Source organism: Tarenaya hassleriana, unplaced genomic scaffold, assembly GCF_000463585.1.
Source record: "Tarenaya hassleriana unplaced genomic scaffold, ASM46358v1 Cleome17, whole genome shotgun sequence".
NCBI lineage: Eukaryota > Viridiplantae > Streptophyta > Magnoliopsida > Brassicales > Cleomaceae > Tarenaya > Tarenaya hassleriana.
In genome coordinates, this window is record NW_010965122.1 from 1,098,543 (window position 1) to 1,112,651 (window position 14,109).

A 14,109-nucleotide genomic window follows, 5' to 3' on the forward strand; every position below is an offset into this window, starting at 1 on the left:
ATAATATAAAATATTATAACATTCACAGGAGAAACTCTCCAATTTTAATTTAGACAGGCATTGATTACACGTTCGCGTATTTTCTTTGAATGGTCGTCAGATAAACTATATCATTGACTATGTATACAAAAAATATTTAATATTATTATATTAAATAATTCATGTAATGAAATTTTATAAATTCGACCTTTCTAATCACATTAGCCAGATGAAATTATCTCACCGGTCGTCACGGGGTTGTGTTACTGTTAGTAGAAACCAGACAGCTTGTGATGCAACGAATATCATACGATGCCACGTGTAAATTAGTGATTTTCTTCGTACTCTGATTGGCCCGTTTTTATGTATTTCTGAACGACCGTATTTGTATAATTAACAGTTATATATTGTTTTAATTTTTTTATTATATTTTTATCTCTCGGAGATCGTACGGACGAACGTGCTTCGGGAGAGGAGAAAGAAGACGCCGTCGGATCTGGTTTTCGTCGGTGATCCATGGAGTAGATGAAGAGATTTCACGATCTGAAAATGAAGTTTCTGTACAGATGATTTGCTCTGAGTCTTGATCTGTAGAATCGGTTTCGTTTTCGCGTGAACTGCGAGAAGAAATTCCTTCTCAGGGATTTTTTTTTTTCACGTTCGGGGATTTCTGGGTTTTGCGTGATCGCGATCCAAAACCATGAAGAAAAAGCTCGATACTCGCTTCCCAGCTGTAAGTGATTGTCTTCGAATTTCACGCCTCTCTTGATTAATTGGTTGTTTTTTTTTATTGAAGCAATCTATCGGAAATTGAGATCCAATTTCTCGATCCGCTGTTTCTGAATCATTTTTCTAACATTTGGACGGGGGGATTTTGTGATTGTTTTGGAAGAATTGTTGATTTTATTTCTTAATTTGGAGTCGAGATCTGCTCCATGTTTATGACCTATCTGTTGAACCCCCCTCCCCATTTGGATTCGTGAAATTAATTCTTCCGGATGTTTCTTCAGATCTGCTACAGATAACTGGGTATAAACTGATTAATCTCTCGATTCCAAATGGGATCGAATCGTATGGGTGGGGATACATTTGATGGTGGTCGACTGTCTCCGAGTAGATAGAACCTAAAATTTCTCAATGCTTGTTTCACTCGAGTTGAGTTGGAATTCCAATTTGAGTCACAATGTTTCATGTTTCTACGAAGTGATTAAAGTTGACACTGTGCTCCTCTTCACGGTGTTTGTGTATTCGCCATTTGATATAAACGATGAGTAATTTGCAGGCTCGTATTAAGAAGATAATGCAAGCTGATGAGGATGTTGGGAAGATAGCACTAGCGGTGCCCGTCTTAGTTTGTAAGCCTTCGTGGATTTGTTGTAGATCCATTTCAAAGATCAATTCGGATTCCTTTCCTTTTTCGATCACTTTTGTTTTCCTGTTGCAGCAAAAGCTTTGGAATTGTTCTTGCAAGACCTCTGCGACCGTACCTACGAGATTACCCTCGAGAGAGGAGCCAAGACTGTGAGCTCATTGCACTTGTAAGCCATTGTTTATTCTTTCCTCGAATACGCAACAAGCATCAAACTTTTCCTCCTATCCATCTAAATCTTTCATTGTTCAGATGCTTTAGCTATTGATATTCTGTATTCTGAATTATCAGAGCTAGAAATGGATAATCTGATATAATCAAACCTTTTGGATAACTAATAGTGCTCTAACTTTGATCGTTTGGTTTTGCACTTATATTTGCCATAATACTAATCCAGATCCATTAAATTGTTTCTTGATTGCAGAAAACACTGTGTGGAAAGATATAATGTATTTGATTTTCTGAGGGAAGTTGTCAGCAAGGTTCCTGACTATGGCCATGGACATGGTCATGGTCATGGTCATTCGGATGCAAACATGGATGAGCGGAGCATCTCTAAGAGAAGGTTTCATCTCTCACTTCAGCTCTCATTTTCTGGGTTTGTTGTTTACCTTTGCGAAAAGCTGATATTTGAGTTGTGTTTGATAGGAAACCCACTGGTGATGAAGACAGTGACGAGGAATTGAAGAAAAGCAGAATGGTGAGCTCTCTATTCCCCTTAGATCGTTAACACGTTACCATCATTATCACATAATGATCTAGAAAACAAGGGTTTTGGATATGATATTTTGATATGGGTTTAACCGATGCAGCAGGAGATAGGACATGCCGGGCCGAGCGGAAGAGGCAGAGGAAGGGGACGTGGAAGGGGTCGAGGACGAGGTGCAAGAACAGCAGAAAGAGAGCATCTCAACCGCGAGATGGAAGTTGAACCTCCATCCATATCATTCCCACCTCCTGAAGACACTACCAAGACACTTATACCGCCAATACCGCTATTGCTACCACAAGACAGCAGCGAGAAGAAGGATTCGGACGGGGTTCCACCAGCAGAAGATGGGTCTTCCCAGCCGAAACCACAGCTGCAAAGTCCAAAGGGAAGTCAGGAAACTAACACGGGGCTTAGAACCTTCGACCTGAACGCAGAATCATCGGTAGACAACAACGAGACAAAGCAGCAGACGGGCGAGGAGATGAAACCCGAGGAATATCCAGGTTGGTCCATATCGGAAATGGGAAAAATCGATCCGATGCAGCTTGCAAGAATGGGGAAAAGATTAGATGAGGATGAAGAAGATTACGACGAAGAAGGTTGAGAGAGAAACTGAGACACAACCATTGATGTTTTGGTAGTAAGAAACGTCATTAGGGTTAAAAATAGAGTAGCAAGCTCTTAACAGCAATGTGTCTCTCTGGTTGGTTGTCTCTCTCTAAATCTTCGTTTCCTTTGGTTGTTTTTTTTTCTACGAAAAAAAAAGGTTCTAGGCTTTTAACACGTATGCATCAAACATTTGGTGAGAGTTAACAAAAAACGATCAATCCTCCTCCAATCCAAGCTTATGAATGTGCACAAGAGAAAGTTTGTAATCTTGATAAACGCAAAACGTTTCTTCTGCTCTAAATTCGAGATTCAAGTTGAAGTATTCACACGGCTTTCTTCTAACGTCGGAATTAGATTTGGTCTCGGCCTAAAATGCCCAACATACCTGATTACCAAAAAAAAGGTTTGTAATCTTGCAAATTTGCGATGAACACCTTAATTTTTTTTTTTGGGGTGAAAAATTGCAACTTTTGAAAATTATATTTAGGAACGGGTTGAGTGTTCAAAAGTTTGACAACATTCCGTTCATGTTTCTTGATTTTGTTATGGTCAAATACTCTTGACTTTTATTTAAGACACTAAGTTTTAGGGGTGGTTTTATTCGGGTTTTCGTTTATATTCAGGTTAAGCTATTTTGGTTTTAGAAAAATTATAATAATTCAGTTTTTATATTTAATTCAATTCGATTTGATTCGGTTATAATAAAATTATTTATTTTTTAAAAGAAATTTATGTTTTTTCAGTTTTTTTATTCGGTTCGGTTTCGGATTCAAATTCAGTTTTTTTGGTTTTTGAATAATCATAATCATTCGGTTTTACATTTGGTTCAATTTGATTATATTATGATTATACATTATTAAGTTGGGATCCATTCGATTATTTGGTTTTTAATCAAATATGTCACCCTTAAAATCAAACTAGTATTCGTTGTTTAAAGTTTTCATTTTATATGGAATTTAGAGTTTACTTGTATTATTTTTTAAAATGTTAAGGTTTATATTTTATATACAAATTTTACAAAATTTACAAAGTTGCTAGTACTGTTTTACAGACACGAGTTTATTTTATTTAGCTAAAAAAAAAAAGAAGGCAAAATTGGAAGGGTTCTACTACATGTTTTTTCTTCTTCGTATAAATGATAAACTAACCGTGAAATTAATGTTTCGAGTTTCACAAATTATTTTTGTTGTGTTTCATTGTAAAACATATTCATTGTATGTTACAATTCATTCAAACATTTATGATATAGTTAAGGAAATAGGGAAATAAAAAAACGTATTTGTTATGTCATTTAAAAATATTGAATGCATTTTTAATGTTCCGAGTTGAAATCTTGAATGTCGGATGTACTCTCTCCGTTTCAAAATAATTGTTGTTTTAGATTATTTCACATTTTTTAAGAAAATAGAAAAAAAGTCACATATACCTTATTTAATGATAAAAATAATGCTATCATTAATAATTCATTAAAATTTAATAGGGATAAAATTGGAAACTATTGTAAAAAAATGATTTGAAAATGTAGAATGACAAATATTTTGAAATATGGAAAATAACTTAAAATTACAAATATTTTGAAACGGGATGAGTATTTTTTTTAGCAAAAATATGCGAAAATATATTTGTCCGGTAAGAACGCACAACAGTCCAATTTCTGTCAAGAGCATTAATTTACAAATAAATACATACATTTTTAATGATATTTTGATTTTAAATTGAATGTAAAAATTCGCAACATTGAGAGTTATATAATTACTGGTAGTACTTTCAAATGGCAGTAATAATACCTGTAGTATATTTGTAATATAAATTAAAATAAATGTTAATTTAAATTAATCTATGTCCAAAAATATATATATTATAGATGAATATTCACATTCGTATAAAATAGAAAATATTATGGTTGCAATTAGATACAATTTGTGAAAGAGATTTTTGTTCTCGTCTCTTTTCGTAAGTTTTATACACGGAAAGGTTTTGATTAATCTAATTTAAATAAATAATTTTAAATCAAATCTAATTCAAATATGTTTAAACTTTATTCCGTGAAGCAAAAGCTTCATCTACTGACAATAAAAAATTATAAAATTATAACTAAAGAAAGTTTAATTAAAAAAATACACCATATTACTTCATGAATTGTTTCTCAGTATTCAGAACCCTAAAACTAAAACCAAAACTTTATTTAAAAAGAGGGTAAGTGTCTATCTATTCTAATATGCACCTCACATAAATCTTAAAAAAAAAAAAGAGATGATTTTTTATAAAAATAAATAAATAAATAATATTCAGCTGGGATGAAAAGCCAGCGGTACCATATCGGACAAAGGAGTAGAAACCCTAGACGGAGCCGGGGAGTTCCTGCAGAGCGGACACGTGGCACTGACCCGTAGCCACTCATCGACACAATCAACGTGGAAACAGTGATTACACTCTGGGATGCACCGCACCGAATCCCTAGCCTCGTAGTCACACAGGCAGATCGAACATGGGCCGTTATTGGGCCTCGGCAGCCTCCGGCTCTCGCCCAGCACTATCCTCGGGTACGACTCTATCGCCGGCCCATCCAGGCCCAGTTTCATCTCCTCCTCCACCGTCGATCCCGGCGGCGCGTGTAGCTCACGCGCTCCTCCGTCGCTCGAGTAGGCGGAGTCTTCGTCGTCTTCCTCTTCTCCCTCTCGGTGGTTCCCGGCTGATTTGGCTCTGATGCAGAGGTACGAGGCGAGCATGATCGTGGAGATGAGAACGAGGATGCTCACTGCAATCGCGATGCCGTATCCGAGCCCGACGCCGGCCGCCGTAACCGGCGGATCTGCCGCCGGCATGTATACGTACGTATAGGTGTGTATGATATGTATGTATAGAGAGAGAGAGAGAGGGGGGAGGGAGGAAGAGAGAGATCTGGGAGCGGAGGAGTGAGAGTGAATGAAGAAGCAGAAGGAGAAGGGGAGGGGACAGGTGCGGCGTGGTCCGCGGGAAAACAAAATTAAATGTTGGCATTTAATATTTTAAAATTTGACATTTACGAAAACGCCCTCACGAGATCTGATTTAAATAAATAATGGACCGTTGACTAAAGGGGGAACTCTTGAATTTTGAGAGATTTTATGGGAAACATTTTTTATTAGGAAAGTTATATTTACTTAGGACTTTTAAAATTTCCAAACAACGGCGCTTGATTGTTTTAAAATTTGTATTGATGTTTTATTTATTTATGTTTCTCATTGATATACAAAATTTATAAAATCCTCAACTTTTTCCAAACAAATTATATATCCATACTTCATCTCGATTTTGTTATTGCAATAACCAGTGTTGGTAAAATAATTTTAAATATTATTTTGAACTTCTATAAAAAATCAAGAGAAACCGATATTCTTGACCGTTAGTTTCATACGTTTTTAGATTTTATGATTATTATTATTTTTTTTGAAATTATAACGCAGCATCGTTCGATCTCTCGACATTTAGAGTGGGTAGTGTGTGTTTGAACTTATTAAATCTTCTAGGGAATGCTGAGATTAGAGACTTTATCGAATACTATTTATATTTATATTTATATATTTATTTATTCATTTATTCATATTGTTTATGTTGTGTTCGTATATATATATATATATATATCATCTGCATTTATTGAGACAGCTACTTAAAGAAGAATCAACGTTAACATGCTTGTATTCTTCGTGGATTGATATGCGTAGGACCACACCGAACTCAGCAATGTTTTTCATATATACACTTATCGTTCAAATATCTAATTTATAGAGAGATAAAATTATTCGATTTTCAACATTTTAAACAATTTCTATTCGAGTTCATATCTATACAATCTTAAATTGTCTTTATAATAGATTCAAATTCGGATTCCGTAATTCTAAATTCGATACATCAAATGTTCAATATACTATGTATATTTTATATTTATTAAAATTACAAAAAAAAAATGGCTAAAAACTTTCAAGTTAAAATCACATTTCAATACAAATGTTATGTTGATAATTAAAACCACGGACTAAATTGGATGGAAAACGTGTTTCATTATTCCTATACCATTTTTTATGTTTTTGTAAATTGACAAAAAAAAAAGTGTCCCGTTAAGTTTTTTAGTTCCTATTTAAGAAATATCATATGTATTGAATTTAAATATTTTTGAATTTGATACATATATTTTATTGTTTTATATTCACTAATTTAATTTTAAAATATATTTAATCCGGATACTATTATTAATTAATTCTTCACAAATTTATATATCTTATCTGAAAAAATGAACTGGAGATACTAATATTTACATATATTAATTTATGTTTCTTTTCCTTATAATAGACATTTTTATGCATGTGAAATTAATCAATTTTAACGGCACCGTGGGGTTATTCTCACTTGGAGGGACCTCTCCGAATTTCTTGAGAAACCAAAGAAACTAAATTGCAGAAAGAAGAAACCGGAGAAATCCAACGGCTCAGATTTCGTGTTCGTGGGGTATAAATACTTCAAAAATAAATCCATTTCTTAGGTTGAAGAAGCTCTGAATTCTCATCTTCCGCGCTCTCGTGATCTCCGGTTCTCCGCCGTGCGTTCTACTCCGTTCGTTTGGCTCCGTAATCTTCTGACTGATCGATCGGAGAGGAACGCGACGGAGAGAGGAGTTTAAGGAGGAGAACAGTAATTGTCAAGGTGAGCGGTAATCCCTGATCCTGTTTCGACGTTTTTTTCCCCCGGATTTGGAATTGATTCGCTTTGCATGCCCCTTTTTTTAATCCTTTGTACTGATTTCATCGTTCGCACGATCCGAAGGTTTGTCGATGCTTGTATATTTCTATTTGATTCCCCGGAATAATCGCGGAATTCTCCGAGAAGCATTTCTTTTCTTGATTTCGAAGTAATCTGATTAGTTCTCTCTGGAGCAGAAATAGAATCGAGATTAGCGTTTGGATGCGCTCCACTTGTTTTCCAGATACCTAGGAATCGAAGGGACAAAGCTTGGAATTTCGATTTAATTTCGTTTTTTAGCTGGAATTTTGTCAATTTTTGCTCTTGAGCTTGGCTAGGGTTACATGCAGTTAGGCACTTCCCGTGCGATTCATTGTATCCGTCTGAATCGTTTTCTGTGAATTAGGGACGTTCTTGGTGTACTGTGCGGATATCTTGCTTGACAGAATACAATGGTCACTGCTGAAAAGGACGTAGAGAATAAAGAATACCGTCTTCCCCGAGAAGTCAAGGATGCACTACAAGTGGTAGCGTCCGAATGGGAGGATGTGATTGATTCAAAGGCATTGCAGGTCATCCCCTTGAAGGGTGCGCTTACCAATGAGGTTTTCCAGATAAAATGGCCAACTAGAGAGGGTGGACCCTCGCGTAAGGTTCTGGTTAGGATTTATGGTGAGGGTGTGGATATATTCTTTGACCGTGAGGAGGAGATCAGAACATTCGAGTTTGTGTCGAAACATGGGCAAGGACCACTGTTATTAGAGAGGTTCCGCAATGGTCGTATCGAAGAGTTCATCCGTGCACGGGTACATATTTTATCTCTACTATTTTGAGTTTCGCTGTAAATTTTGTTGAAATGCGTTGAACCCGTAAGTTATCAGATAGCTCCAGTGTTTTTGAAATATGAGTATCCATTACTCAAAATGACGTATTCTTGTAATGTTCTGAATCTTCTAAAAAAATAACTTTCAGACACTATCTGCATGTGATTTGCGTGACCCTGAAATATCTGCACGTATAGCAGCCAAAATGAAAGAGTTTCACAATCTTGAAGTGTCTGGTTTGAAGAAGGCCTGGGTTTGGGATAGACTACGGTATGTTTCTATGTTCTGTTTTGTCGTGCAATGTTTTTTCTTACTTTTCTTCTGGAAAAAGTCAGAGTCCATTTGATCTTTTCATGTCATCGTTTCAGTGCTTTTTATTTTTGATCCCTTCCTTTCTGTGCTACAGAAATTGGCTGAGTGCATGCAAGAGACTGGATTTAGCAGAAGAAGCTAAATCCTTCGGTCTCGATGCTATAAAGGACGAAATTATTTTGCTTGAGAAATCTCTCTCTAGGGATGGTGAACTTATTGGATTCTGCCACAATGATTTACAGTATGGTAACATAATGATCGATGAAGAGAACCGATCAATAACAATCATTGTAAGTCGTCACCTTTCTCACAGTGAAAGTCTTTTTATGTGGACATGCTTATAGTGTAGATGTTTCATTGAAATGGAAACGACTAATCCATGCTGTCCTGTTGGCTATACAACATAGGATTACGAGTACGCGAGCTACAACCCTGTTGCATATGACATAGCTAATCACTTCTGCGAGATGGCTGCCGACTACCATACCGAAACGCCTCACATTTTGGATTACAGTAAATATCCTGGTAAGTGGTTATTCCAAGTGTTTGTTTCTTTTCTCTCCACCCTTTCGGAATGATAAGATCGTCATACGTGACCACAATAGGTGTGGAGGAGCGTCGAAGGTTTCTGCAAATCTATCTGAGTTCCTCTGGTAATTATTTTTTTTAATCCATTCGAATCACTTCCATTATCTCTCTTCTTTGGGCATACAAGCTAATATCGACAACTTTTCTGCCTCTCTTGTCGGGAATTTTGTGAACGTGTACAGGTGAGAAGCCGGGCGATAGTGAGGTGGAGATGCTGCTCGGAGATGTTGAGAAGTATACTCTAGTGAGCCATCTGGCATGGGGTTTATGGGGAATAATATCGGTACTTTCTACTGTCATCTTTCATCGTCGTCCTGCAATTGTAAGTGCCAATCGTAAATGTCTATTTTAAACCTTTCAGGAAAATGTGAACCAAATCGACTTCGACTACATGGAATATGCAAGGCAAAGGTTCGAGCGGTATCGGCAAACAAAGGCAAAGTTCTTGGCTAATCCCTGAATCATAGTCACAGGTACTACTCTCCTCTTTGTGTCGTCACTGAACGGAAGGCAGATCAAATCGCTCTTAGAGGCTCCTACACTATCAACTAGGTAATATCCTTCGACCCAAACAACTTCATCCGAATGAAACTGTTACATTTTTTTTTGGTAAATCGAAACTGTTACATTGTATAAGATCTCGAGAAGATAAAAATGGATTCGACTGTTGAAAAAATTTAGAAATATTATTTTTCTTTTTTTGTAGAGCCAAACACTTAATCTCCTCATTAGCTGATCTTCCCTTTAAATATATTCAGCTGTTGCAAAGACTCTGTTTTAAGTAATGTAGGGTGTTACCTAAACCAAAGCTAAACCAAGATAAACCGGTCTAAACCGACCATGGGATGGGAATTAACTCGTTTTGCATATCCGAGATTTTGGATATCCGTAGTTATTAGAGTATATGATCGGTTTAGGTCGGTTTATCCATGAGTTCTATTTGAATACCCAAACTCTGATACCATATTGGATTTAGGAGATTTTTGATTGAAGAAAGTTCTCTCTCGTTTGTTATTCATTCAAATGTAGAACATGCGTTGTTTATATAACTGAGACGTGAACCAAGATAAACCGGTCTAAACCGGCTGCATACCCTAATAGTAGTTTAACATGATGGAGCAGAGCGAATCAGGAAATTGAGTATCTGAATGGGACCTTTATTTTTTTCAAAGATAACTATGCCAATGCAATTTTTTTTTTTTTTTTGTAAGATTCAATATCATTTGTGAAAGTTGGAGATAGTAAGAAGAGTAAATGTAGTTTCCTTGTGAATTGAAATGTTATGACTAATATATTGCAATTTTCTTCCTGTTTATCACATACTCTTCTTGTTCCCAGTTTTGTGCGTCGCTCTCAATCTCGTGACTTCGATAATATCGTTATTGTTTTTGTTTCCCTTAGGGCTCGGTTTCATCGACTTTGGATATCTCATATATATATATATATATATATGAGATAACTCGAAAGTTTATCAATATTTTCGATCCAACTATATCTCTTAAAGTCTGAAGATAATTTGTATACCGCAATTAAATTGCACATCTTTTCTCCACCTACGGAGTCGAACCGACCACTTGAATGTCTAACCATCGTTTCGTGATCCGACCATTCAAATGCCCACCAATTGACTACCACCATATCATATATTTGTGTTTATTGAATCATTGCTTATACATGACAAGTTTGGATATATATATTATATACATTTTCAGAAGACTTTGTATCAGTCTTGGTCAAATATATCCGATTTTCGGATATCGAACCATAAACCTATCTGGCATATTAAATTTGGATATCCATTGATAGTGGATTTATGTGAAATTTTAGATATTAAAATCCGAATTATCTGGAATCTCTGAATCTCTGTAACGTGGTGGCAAAGTGATCTTGGTAGTACACAGAGTGTCTCTCCATCGACGGTTTGAACCGATGCATGGACATCACCTTTACCAAAGAAAAAAAAGTTTAAGCAAAGCCAAAGGGAATCTCGTTTTAGCAAAGGGTGGTTGGCTCAACTGGTAAATGGGTATACACAAAGAGTGTTTCACCCATGTTCGAATTTCACTCTTGACAAATCAAGTATTATCAAAATTTGTTTTAAGAAGCTAAGGATGGACAAACAAACAGAATTGACTTGATAAGTAAGTTAGTGAAACTAGTGTTTTGTTTTTACACGTTTATAGGTAAATTAGTTATATAACCTAAATTTTATTAGATATTGTAAAATCGTCATTTGAAAACTAGTTGTTTTGATATTGTTACAGTTTGAAAATAACATTAAAACTAAAGTCTAAAATCTAATATAAGGGTTTAAAAAAACTACATTTGAAACTACGTACCAGGATCTAGTTTGCTAAAAAAATATCTAGTTTGTCTATTCTCTATTTAAAAAGTTATATTCATTTTGTATATATTACGTATAAAACAAAAAACGAAATATAAATATTTAGATGTGACAAAAATATATATTTAATTATTTAAAGTATGGGATATGTGAGTCATGTGACAGCTAATTCAATTCTATTTAATTATATATTTCTTTATTTGCTATTTACGTTCTGATACTTCTATTGATAACTCTAAAAACTACGAATCTTGTATACTACTTATATCGGATGTGAATATTATGTTTAATATCATGAATTGAAATATAATATATATATATATATATAATCATTTATATAATTATCTAAAGTCTTATATAAAAATAATAGAAGTTTTGGACTGTAAATAAATGGTAAAAAAATATGTTTATCTTAATAGTTTACTTGTATTTGGATATACACACTTAAACATTTTTATTTTTTTACAATTTATATGTTTCTAATTTAGGTTTATTGATTCATAATTAACTCATATTTTTTTATTAAAACAATTAAAAAAAGTTGACCATAGAGATGTAATATTCAATTAATGGGTTTCAAATATATAGTACTGTATTGGGTCTTCAATGATTTTAAAATATTAACTGAAAATTGTATTTTAATAGAATTTTTTGTTATAATTTAGTACATAATAAATACATAATTGGGCACCATTCACCAGAAAAAAAAAATCGAAAGATGCTCATCCATTAGTTATTAGAAATTAGAAAGATTAATTGGTAAATATTTATTAATTATGCCATTCGATAAAAATTGTGTAATTAGAGAAATCTATTGTTGACGGTGTTAGTCTTAGCTTCATGGCTTCCCCTAGCTGTAGTACTTAGCCTCTACATTGACAACTTCTTTTTTTTCATTTGGAAGAGCATATGAATAAAAAGAAAAAATTTCCACGTTCTCTCTGCCGACGATTTTAAGAAAATTTAACGAACGATTTTAAGAAAATTTAAGAAAAGTATATTTGAAAAGCCAATCCCACATCGAGCACAAGCCTTATATATATATATATATACATATTCGAGATAAAGAGTTTGTATTATTCGACAGTGGATAACTACAACGTAACTAAATTTGGTCTGAAGTCAGTCCGTCACATCAACTATCCTACTTAATTAGTTAACAAAAAAAAAACTATCTTACTTAATTTCAATGTCGGCTGCATGTGTGTATGTATATGTATATTATATGTGTATATATAGGAATATAGTAAATGGGGAAAGTGGGGCCTACGGGATTATGCGCAACGTATCTGAGGCTGTGCCTGAAACGGCATGTCGATTGCTCAATTCACATGCATGCATGCACGCACGCGTCATTGATGACATTAGATCCCACTTCTCTCTCTCTCTCTCTTGTTTTCTTGTGATTGAAAAAGTTTTCTTTTAATCTTTGGAGATATTTATCCGAATTCGTTGAATCATTATAATATGATATATAAATTTTTTTAAAAAAAGAAAAAGAAAAGAGGTGATGAAGACGATTCTAATTTATCATTTTGTGCACGTCGACGGATGCTTTCATGGAACTCCGCAGTGGATGCAGTGAAAATGGACCCCTCGAGATTCTTTCTTTCCTTTCCCTTTATCATGCAATAAAATTTGTATTTTCTTTTCTATTTTTTTGGCAATTAATTATGTGTGAGAATCTATCCCATGTGTATACTACACTATTACTACTACTACTACTACAACAACAAATAATGATGATAATAAATTATTTTTTCTTGTTATTAAAAATGGATATCTAACCATTTGTTTTTTTTTTTATGTTAGATTCAGTTTGATTTGGTTTTTGTTTGTATCTGATTTTTCTTTTTCACACAAATGTTCAAGAAACTTTTGATTTTGGATGATTTCTATACTCGGTTGGAGTTCGAATCTCTCGCTTTTAAAAAAACTGCACCCACTCAATTTTAATTTTTATATATAATTGGGTTCTGATAAAGTTATAAATTATTCAGCCAGATCAACACTACCTCGGATATATACAAATAAATTATGTGGTTGGGTGTTTGATATACACAAACGTTAACAGGAATCTCTATCGTACATCAATTATTCCTAATTCAAGAGATCCGTAAGCAAGCAAGCAAGCTTCCTCAAGAGAACCGACAATACATTACCTTTTTCTCTTCATCTGTTCTGCAACCTTATATCCAGGGATGTTAATACTGGCCAGCCACTCCTTAATAAACTTTTTTTTTTGTATGAACAGCTTTTGAAACTATTGGCATATAAAACAAATAAAAAGATAAGAAAAGGGAAACACATCGATATCACCGAATTAAACATCAGAGATTCACTGATTATAAGTTTAGAACAGTACATAAACCAACACACCCAAGAAAAAAAAAAAAAGAAGATCGTGTCATACAAACGTCCCAAGTCGGCCGGAAAAATACAAAAGACTAAAATCATGAACGCCCCATTTATCCTCGCTTTCATGACCAGTGCTTCAGGACCACCCGACATCTTATCAGAAAACACACACATACATAGACACATATATGTGTGTGTATATATATATATATCGACATACCCAGTTTTAGAAAAAAGACAAATTTATGTGGGCCAAAAAAAGAAACAACATTATTCAATAACAAAAGAGCAGAATCAT

The 14,109-nt window shown here is 34.4% G+C and overlaps 3 protein-coding genes across 4 annotated transcripts; 2 read left to right on the forward strand and 1 right to left on the reverse strand.

The window, feature by feature from the left end:
* The first annotated feature begins 374 nt into the window (after positions 1 to 374).
* On the forward strand, positions 375 to 2,939 carry LOC104809911 (dr1-associated corepressor-like). Of its 2 annotated transcripts, none has more exons than XM_010536021.2 (6): positions 375 to 712; positions 1,262 to 1,334; positions 1,424 to 1,517; positions 1,773 to 1,913; positions 1,997 to 2,048; positions 2,164 to 2,939. In XM_010536021.2, exons 1-6 carry the CDS (start codon positions 680 to 682, stop codon positions 2,662 to 2,664), a joined length of 894 nt encoding a protein of 297 aa, XP_010534323.1. In that variant the 5' UTR covers positions 375 to 679; the 3' UTR covers positions 2,665 to 2,939. The 2 variants fall into 2 exon arrangements, with proteins under 2 accessions (XP_010534323.1, XP_010534321.1); XM_010536019.2 differs by having other exon boundaries at positions 391 to 712; positions 2,161 to 2,939.
* A 1,831-nt stretch (positions 2,940 to 4,770) lies between these two features.
* Positions 4,771 to 5,569, reverse strand: LOC104809912 (putative RING-H2 finger protein ATL69). Its single transcript, XM_010536022.2, has one exon. It carries the CDS (start codon positions 5,492 to 5,494, stop codon positions 4,958 to 4,960), a length of 537 nt encoding a protein of 178 aa, XP_010534324.1. The 5' UTR covers positions 5,495 to 5,569; the 3' UTR covers positions 4,771 to 4,957.
* Positions 5,570 to 7,170: 1,601 nt separating this feature from the next.
* On the forward strand, positions 7,171 to 9,860 carry LOC104809913 (probable choline kinase 2). The gene is made up of 8 exons (XM_010536023.1): positions 7,171 to 7,349; positions 7,792 to 8,191; positions 8,358 to 8,479; positions 8,616 to 8,811; positions 8,929 to 9,046; positions 9,127 to 9,174; positions 9,292 to 9,392; positions 9,471 to 9,860. Exons 2-8 carry the CDS (start codon positions 7,838 to 7,840, stop codon positions 9,567 to 9,569), a joined length of 1,038 nt encoding a protein of 345 aa, XP_010534325.1. The 5' UTR covers positions 7,171 to 7,349; positions 7,792 to 7,837; the 3' UTR covers positions 9,570 to 9,860.
* Positions 9,861 to 14,109: the final 4,249 nt, after the last annotated feature.

Bases quoted from the DNA above. Each gene is read 5' to 3' on its own strand.
- LOC104809912 (XM_010536022.2), bottom strand. From the start codon at position 5,494: ATGCCGGCGGCAGATCCGCCGGTTACGGCGGCCGGCGTCGGGCTCGGA.
- LOC104809913 (XM_010536023.1), top strand. From the start codon at position 7,838: ATGGTCACTGCTGAAAAGGACGTAGAGAATAAAGAATACCGTCTTCCC. The intron at 9,047-9,126 runs GTAAGTGGTTAT...TGACCACAATAG, and splicing joins GGATTACAGTAAATATCCTG to GTGTGGAGGAGCGTCGAAGG. The intron at 9,393-9,470 runs GTACTTTCTACT...TAAACCTTTCAG, and splicing joins GTTTATGGGGAATAATATCG to GAAAATGTGAACCAAATCGA.
- LOC104809911 (XM_010536019.2), top strand. From the start codon at position 680: ATGAAGAAAAAGCTCGATACTCGCTTCCCAGCT. The intron at 1,335-1,423 runs GTAAGCCTTCGT...TTCCTGTTGCAG, and splicing joins AGCGGTGCCCGTCTTAGTTT to CAAAAGCTTTGGAATTGTTC. The intron at 1,914-1,996 runs GTTTCATCTCTC...TGTGTTTGATAG, and splicing joins CGGAGCATCTCTAAGAGAAG to GAAACCCACTGGTGATGAAG.